General features: G+C 39.4%; 1 protein-coding gene across 1 annotated transcript; it reads right to left on the bottom strand.

Annotated features, from left to right (window-relative positions):
* Positions 1-7,013: 7,013 nt before the first annotated feature.
* LOC149227230 (uncharacterized) lies at positions 7,014-7,418 on the bottom strand. The gene has a single exon (XM_089380433.1). It carries the CDS (start codon positions 7,416-7,418, stop codon positions 7,014-7,016), a length of 405 nt encoding a protein of 134 aa, XP_089236559.1.
* Between the last annotated feature and the right edge of the window lie 1,564 nt (positions 7,419-8,982).

The raw sequence follows: 8,982 nt of genomic DNA, 5'->3' as shown, positions 1-8,982 counted from the left end.
ATGGTATCATGATGACACATAGAGTGAAACCCTAGACCATGACCTAGAATGAGGATTTTAACCATTCCATAACCCAAGACACTTAAATGAATATATGATGCCTCGAAGAAGACAATGACCATGATGAGGGATGAAGACCATGAGTAATTGAAGGGAGCAGTAGTGACCTAGAAACAACATCTAGTGACCAAATTTTATTTTGAAACCTAATGAAATGATAAAATTTGACCTCGAGACCCTAACAAACCTTGTAAGAGCATATTTGATCATTGGTGATTGACATGACTATAAGGCACTAACAATAGTAAATGGATTAATTGTTTGGTTATCTTTCTAAAATAAATGGAGTAGGAAATGATCAAGATCAGTCAAAATTTATAAGTAGCCTAGGATAGGAAGAAAATTTATGCAGATGATCCAAGATTACATAAAGATTTTACAGTGGGAGAGCATGTTTATCTCTATATGAAGCGAAAGAAAATCTGATTGAAAATGGGCTCATGTGCCAAGTTGGCACCCAAATACAATTGACCATTCCAAATCTTGGAGAGAGTAGAGCTAGTGGCCTACAGATTTCCCTTGCCACCCACAACAAAAGTACACAATTATTTTCATGTTTTCTTTCTTAAGAAGTATGTTCATGACACTAATCATGTTTTTCATTGGTCTGTGATATAGGTGGAACTAGAGGGACAGTTCCAACTAGAACCATGATACATCCTGGATCAGAGGAAAATCACACTCCAGAAAATAACAATAGCGTAGGTTAAGGTGCAATGGAAGAACTTTGGACTTGATGAATCCACCTGGGAGATGGACGAGAAGATAAGGGTGAAATACCCATCTTTTATTTTTGAATAAGGATATGTATGAGTTGTATGTAAATCTCAATTTGTATTTCTCTCACTGATAAGAACACTAAGGACAATGTTCCCTTTAAGGGGGTGGGTTTTGTGACACCACTGGTATGTTTTCCCCTGATTCTTTAAATGTAAATGATACTAGATATGATAGATTAGTATATGTCTATGTAATGGCTTGAAGAGTGGGACCACAGATCCATGATTAATAGGGAAGAGGAGAGATAAACCTAGGTGGGGTTAGATGGCACCTTTAATTAATGTTATGGTGCAAATAATAAGAAAAGGAAGAGGAAGATTCCAAGAGGAACATGGGTTGACACTGAGGAAATGATAAAAAGGTAAATGCACAACAGTGTGGGGGTTAAACCTCTTCTTCATGAAGCTCATTATTAAAGATGGAAAAATATATGAGCTTAGGGAATGTGATTTCCAGAAAGAGGAGCGTGTGACTAGAAGTGCAAGAGGATCAAGAGGAAGTGGGAATGACTACTTTCCAAGGAATGGCTAAGAAACCAATTAGGGTGCCATCTAGGGCTGATAAATCACATATAGATGGGTTTTTTCTAAGAGAGGGTTGATAAACCACCCAGGGTGCTTGTTGTGCACTAATAAATCACTCTTATAGTGCTTAACACAATTGATAAACCACCCAATGTTGTGAAATATATTGTTCTTGACTAGATGATAAACCACCCAATGATATATGTGTTTCCCATCCTTTGTGTACTGAAGATAGATTCCTACTAAATTTGCTACAATTAATTTCCCCTTTAATCATGGATTTGGCTCGGAGGTGACTGTTGTAAGTGGTTTTGGCTATAGTAGTCCTATGGTTGGTTGGAAAATTGAAGTTCCACCTTCAGTTTGTCCTTTTCCTATATTTTGGATTAGATTCTTTGAGTTGAGATCTGTGTAATTAAAGAATTTATCTCTGTAAATTGACATGTATCTCTAAATATAGAAATTAGAGGTTGATTTCCTAATTATTTTCCTAAGGAATTGGTTATTCTTATGTTCACTCTTAGCCTGCAGATTTCCTAAGTACTTGTTTGTGGAAAGAAAAAGAAAGAGAAACTCAGATGAAAAGAAATTAAAATATTATGTTAAAACAATTTGGCCTTCAGGCCTTATTTTATAATCTACAAGCTTGGTAGGGGTAGACTTGTTTTCATATAAAAATGTGTAAAAACATATATATCTATATATTTTAGTAGATTCATGAGGGGGATGAAGCTGCATAAAAATCTCAGAAGGGATAGCACAAGGTGTACATGTGTGTGTGTGTGTGCCTATGCACTTGCATATAACCTTGCATGCAAAGATTGAAACGTTTGAGTCTCGATGAAAGCTTAGTTAGGGATCACCCTATCTATCTATATCTATATCTATATACACACACACACACACACACACACACACACACACACATATATATATATATATATATATATATATATATATCTATATATATATATATATATATATATATTGTTGGCTTTAGGGGGCTTGGACCCAGGTTCAGAGTTAGTTGTGCTAACCAACAAAACCCTACACTATCGGCCCTTTCGGCAACAACCCGCATAGTGTAGGCTGCAGTCTCACCCGAGGCAGTATTGGGGATGCTAGAACTAGGTTTCTGCATCCAGAGGACTATGTGATGTGTTTCTATCAAACTTAGGGCTTTATCTTGACCTTCGCAAAACCTTAACCCTTAAAACCTAGAAATTACAACAATTAATAGTTAACATATTTATGTCCTTTTCCGATTACACTAAACATGCATAACACCATATAAATAAATAGATCTACATCTTCATGAATCTATTAAGTAATTTTCTTGATTAATTGCATTCAAAAAATAAAAATATAGTAAATTTAGAGATAAATAGTGATACACAGATATACTAATAATTCTTCAAAAAAAGCCTTTATTATGCTTTAGATCTTCAATTATAGTCTTTCCAACCCCGCCCACAGAACTGTAGGGGCCCATGCACTCAGTTGCGGACTTACCAAGGTCTACGTGCACACAACTATAGGAGCCTTATCCTTCACCCAAGTACATAATAGACAAAATAGACTTAAATCCTTCCCTTCTATCCTTATCTATATTACCTGTGACTCTTCTATCACTTCCTTTTATATTATTCTTCATTACAATACCATGGTCCACGAACCATGGCCATATCTCAAAACATATTGACTCTTAACAAACTAAGGGGCTTTGACCTTCTAAAATCCCCTTTGACTCCTATCGACCTACGCTACTCGCGCTCCGCTCCTCAAAATGTGGAGACTTTACAATATTTAACAAAACTTTACAAAATTTGACCCAGGGGACCCCATCCCAATAAGCCCCCAACACAAAGTCGTGACTTGTCCCAAGTCACTATGTTGGTGTTGCCTCAATCTTTTCTTGCAGACCATTGAACTCATTCTTCAATTCTTGAAGATCTATTGTTCCCTATGGGATGGCTTGATGAACCTCTTCGACCAATTTCTCTATGGTTGGACTGTTGACTGCAAGGCCCATGGTTCTCTGTGTCTGTCGCAGAGCTTTTAATTTTCCCTAGACAGTCTATGACAGTTGACTTGCCTCATTGGCCCTAGGCTGCATCCTAGAGTAGATAATGGAGGCCTTTTGATGCAACTCATCAATCTAGGTCTGGATGAACTTTCCTTCTTGAAGTCTAGTGAACCTTTGCATAGGTGCTAAGGTCCATGTTGTCACCCTGATGTCATCAAACTGCAACTACTTTTCATAGATGCCTGCTTTGCTATTCTACAAGTGCGGATCTTCCTACAGTGAGGTCCACATCCCCATTATCTACTCAAACAATTGGCTGCAATCCTTGATTTCAGCGGCCAAAGTGGTCATATCTTCTTTAATAGGAGCCTCGTGCTTCTATCTGACTTTCGGAGGAGTGGTTGGCGACAGCTTAAGTTGAAGTTCTGAAATTTGCAACTGTAGCTCAAACTGTACCTTTCTAATTTCTTCCCTGGATTCCTTCATCGCAGCAGCTAACTTCTTAATTTTCTTTGTTTAGGCCACTTCTGCTGGAATTTGGAGCTCAGGGAACTCACAACACACTTGGGTAAGAGTCGTTTCTAGCTATTAGTTTTGTTATATTGCCTCATCATAGGCCTACAAGGCCTATGCCTTCTCTTCAAAAATCGGTTGATTGTTAGTTTTGAATTCGTTGATAATCAACAATGCTCATTTCTCCCAAACGCAGAGCTCATCTAAAACTCCTTGGTGCAGCTCATGCAAGGTCTAGATCGACAATGTTGTAAGATTGATACTTAGATTCTTATAGAATTGTGCATGCTCCTAGTCTTCGATTGTCTCAAACTAGAGAGAGGTCCCTGGTAGTGGTATTACACGTAGCGCGGATATGATTTCTACTGCACTAAATCTCGGCATGCTCACTTGATCTGCGCTCGCTTTTCCCACGCTCGCCTGGATCACCCCTATCTAGACCTGCGATTCCTTCAAACCCTATTGTACTTTGTCCAATACCTAGTGGTATTGGTCCTTGATATGTCCCTATATAGTTTCAGCAGCATATCAGACAACATCACCTATCTCATTAAGGCCCCCCTTTCTGAGGACCAATGGTGTCACACTCTTAGACGTACCAGACTTCTGCTTCTTGCAACACCTTGTGGCACTGCACTTCTGCCTTTTCCTGACCTTGAAGGGGGGCTCTAAGTCTATGCCCCCTTCCTCTTCACCTTCAGTTTCAACCTCAACATCTGTGCACTCTGTCTCCAATTCTTCAAGGTCAATAGTGACCTGCGATGTTGCTGCAACTTTCTCCTTCGGCGCTTCCTTCTCTTTTGCAGAAACCTTTTCTTTCAGCACTTCCTTATTTTTCATAGAGGCCTTTTCTTGCTGCACTGGATTTTATTTGTGCGTTGCCTTTTCTTTTGTCAAAACCTTTTGTTCTTATTTCTCTTCATCTTTTTTGGCTGTTGTCGCAGCTATTGTTTTCAATGTTTTTCCTTTTGCGGCCTTACTTATTCCTACGCCTTAATCAGATCGGTTGAGCCATTCACTCAACCATTTTCTGATGACCCCCATAATGTCATCCTTTGCGACCAAATATGGGAATTTATGGCATGTTCCTGTGGCATCCTTCTTTCCACATATGGACAGATTGTGAAAATTTTCCTTGAAATCTGCAATATTTGTATATTGCGCATGTAAACTAGGTGACAATCACGGTCACCATCTACAACCTTGACCCGAGAAATACCCAGAAGATTTTCGTTTCCATGATGTGGTTAGGATCCTTCATCTCCCATAGTCAGGTGAATTTTTCAGCCTTGTACAAGTTTAGATCCCGTGTTGGGAACTAGCTATCCTCGGGTGTCTTGCAAGCCACCAGCATGATGAACATAAGTAACCTGCGTAGTGAAATGCCTTGCCATCCTCCTAGGTTTCACTGAAATCCTCCAAGAACTCATGACAGAGATACTTAGCCCAATTGTATTGGAACCCATTACTTCATTGCATGTCTAGAGATACTACTGGTGTCGACACTTCATTGGCGCAACACTTCTGGATTATTTTTCTAGCCAAAATTTTTGCAACAAACTATACAACTCCATCAGATATGGATTTAATGGTGTAGCCGTGTAACTTCTTCACAAACTTGAAGTTGCTCTTCATTTGATCTATGAGCTTCTTCAACTGCAACTTCACCACAAAAGCATCAGTGGGGTTCATGCCTTGATAAGGTAACAAGTTGATTATATGGATCAGCATGTCGTCAATTGGAATGGGCCCTCCCAAGTAGAGGCACACATCATGAACCAATGCCAATAATTGACACACACAGATAGTATTAATGACGTTGTGGCTAAATTGTAGCACCCACAACATGTTGAGAAATCCCGCACACTCAATTCCAACTACCCACTTCATTGGCTCAAGCTATGTGACACCCGACTCCTCATAGTAGACTGATTTCAATTTTTTTTTGGGTTCTAATTGTGGGAACTTCGCATGATCGCTGAGATCCCAATCCTCCATCCTCATAAATGGTACCTTGGCCAACAAGTCACCCTCCACAGTTATGTCCTTCAGTATCAATGGTGTGAAAACCTTGTATTACACTGGGTTTGGGTCCTTAGTCACTTTGGTGGTGGATTTCCTAGGGGTACATAAGGTGGTAGCTGAGTATTAGACAATGCTTCCTCTGTGTCAATATCTTCAACCCCCATATTCAATTCTTCCTCATCCAAGTCCATGGGTTCCATCGGTTACTTCTTTTTATCCATTTGACCCTTCTATCTAACCTCCTTTGGATTTTTGCACGGTGATTTCCGCACCGCTGCTTATTGTGCCTTCTTTTGTTTCTTCTTTCCTACTGCAGAGGCAGTAGGTTTTGGCCTCGTCAACCTAGGCGTGATGGTAGGGACTGGTGGTGCTGTATTCATTTTCTCAATGCCTTCCCAAAATAGTTTCTTCTGCTACTCAAATAAATTTGCCTCAAACCTAAGCCCTTGCTGTGAAAACTACTTCTCTATCTCTTTCCAATCTCGACTAGACATGTAGTAGTTGTCTCGACTCAATCTCAAGCACAAAAGCTCAAGGAAATCTCTCTCAAAGAAAAGTGTTTGAATGTAGAGTGAGATGTTATATTTATAGCCATTTTTAAATTCAAATCCAACTGTTCCCTCCATATGTCCTTCATTAATGCTCTTTTGGCTGAATATTTCTAAAGATATGCTCCTTAAATGCACTCCCCTCGCTCCCTTTAACAGAAAAATAGACATCCCATCATATAAAGTGTTTCCAATGGCTACTTTCTAGTTAGGCTGCATAGGACCCACCGTGATAGTGCAGCTCCTTCGTCGCAGCTCCCCTTTGCGCCTTTCTTCTAATCATCACGGAGTCCATTCACTTAGCCAAACTATCCTTCTAGTAGTGTAGTTTATAGTCTCGCACTTCCTTGCAACTGCCTGCAGTATTAAGATTTTCCTACATCCATATAGTCATTGTACAGGGGTGGGATCACCCTTGTACAACTTCAACTGATTCCCATTGATTCTTCCTAGAAATAGCTCCCCATTCAGCTTCGCGAGCTAAACTGCACCTCCATCTGTAATATCCTTGATGATGTATGGTCCCAGCCAATGCATCTAAAACTTTCCTAGAAACTTCGTAAACTTTCTATCATACATCAATACTAAATCTCCATTTTTAAAGGTGTGCTGCTTAATGTGGTGATCATGCCACGCCTTTTCTCGAGCCTTCTGCACCTGCTGATGAAAGCCTGCCAAGAAGCGATCTTCTTCTAACTCAAGTATTTGTGTGAGGTGTTCTTCCATTATATCTCGATCTTTCATTTCTATGACTGCAACAATCCTCAAACTAGGCACGATGTACTCCATTTTCATCACTGCCTCTTGTCCATAAACTAGCCTAAATGATGTCTGTCCAATCAACTTCTTACAGGTAGTTCTATATGCCCAAAGAATAGCTAGTATGTGCACATCCCAATTGTTCCTATTTGCATTATAGATCTTCGTCAAATCATTCTCCATGATTTTATTAAAGGCTTCCATTGTGCCATTTTCTTGAGGATGATACAACATGATTTTCTAATGATACATATGGAATTCTTCAAGAAAAGCAGAAATTGTTTCATTCAGGAAATGTGAACCCCTATCGCTCATCAAAATCTCAGGGCAGCCAAACCTAGACAAAATGTATTCAAATATAAACTTTTCAGTTGTAGCCACATTGCAATCCTTCATGGGCTATGCCTCAACCCACCTGGTTAAGTATTATGTTGTCGTTATGATGGATCATGCTCCTGTCTTATTTCCTAGTGGTTGAATAGGGCCTACAAAATCTATTCCCCATTTATCGAAGGCATGTAGTGAGACTTGTGGGTTTAGAGGTAGTTCATCCCTTCATGACAGCTTCCCAGTCCTCTGACACACTTCGCACACCCTATAATATTCCTTAGAATCTTTGTGCATTGTAGGCCACCATAACCTAGCCCGTAGGATCTTCTACGCAATCTAACTTCCACAATAATTTCCTCCAACAACTCCTCCATGTGCTTTAGTTAGGATAGTTTGTCTTTCATAATCCAGTACATACCTACAAAGAACTTCATCCGAGCCCATTTTATAAAAGTTCCCTGCAGTGATGGAGAAATATGCAGCCCTGACCACCAATTATTTCTTCTGTTGCATCGTATACCCTTCAGGAGTTGTACCTATAGACAAGAATTGGATTATATCTATAAAATGTTCATCTGCAACACGCACAACAAAGTGCTATGCATCAAACAATCCTTCATACAAACTTGTAGGTTGTTCACCATTCTCAATCTACGAAAGGTGATCTGTTCTAGTATTTAATCTTCCTGGGTTCACAAATACTTCAAAGTCGTACTGCTGAAATACCAGTAACCACCTACCAATTCCCCCCAACACAGGCTTGTTGACCAGGTACTTCAAAGCGGAATGGTCTGTGTACATTTTCAAGTGCACACCCAACAAACAATGCCTGAACTTCTAGAGCGCATATACCATCGCCAACCCTTCAGCTTCGTGGTTGAATAATTATTTTCCTCCTTAGACAACTTTTTTATCACAAATGAAATCAGATGGTCGATATTTCTTGTGCCTAGTTGGGTTAACACTGCTCCTAATGCTATGTAGGACACATATACATGTACATGGAATTCCTTCTTCCAATCAAGGAACAATAGAATAGGTGTTGTAAGCATTTTTTCCTTCAACACATCTAATATTTTCTAGAAATCATCATTCCAGTAAAACCTCGTGTAATTCTGGAATAACTGTATATTGAAAAGTGCCCCATTCTATGGAGAAGGTAGTATTACTTCGATCTACTAGCGTGATCTTGATTTGGTGATATCCTGAGAACCCATCTATAAAAGAGTAGGCTTCTTGACGTAGGGAATGGATCATTTACACAAGAATCATTCAACTTCCTTAGATCTATGCAGATTCTAATTTTTCCCTTGGTCTTCTTTTCTTGAACTACCATAGGACTAACCCAATATGATTCTCCTATAGGCTCAATAATTCCTGCTGCAAGCATCTTATCTAGTTCTTTGAGAACTTTTTC

Source organism: Pinus tabuliformis, chromosome J (genome assembly GCF_031772625.1).
Source record: "Pinus tabuliformis cultivar Carrire ecotype Pingquan chromosome J, CPIR1, whole genome shotgun sequence".
Classification (NCBI taxonomy): domain Eukaryota; kingdom Viridiplantae; phylum Streptophyta; class Pinopsida; order Pinales; family Pinaceae; genus Pinus; species Pinus tabuliformis.
Note: the sequence above shows the minus strand (reverse complement) of the source record. Positions and strands in the feature narration are given on the sequence as shown.

Coding starts and splice junctions, on each gene's coding strand:
- LOC149227230 (XM_089380433.1), bottom strand. CDS start 7,418: ATGGAGAATGATTTGACGAAGATCTATAATGCAAATAGGAACAATTGG.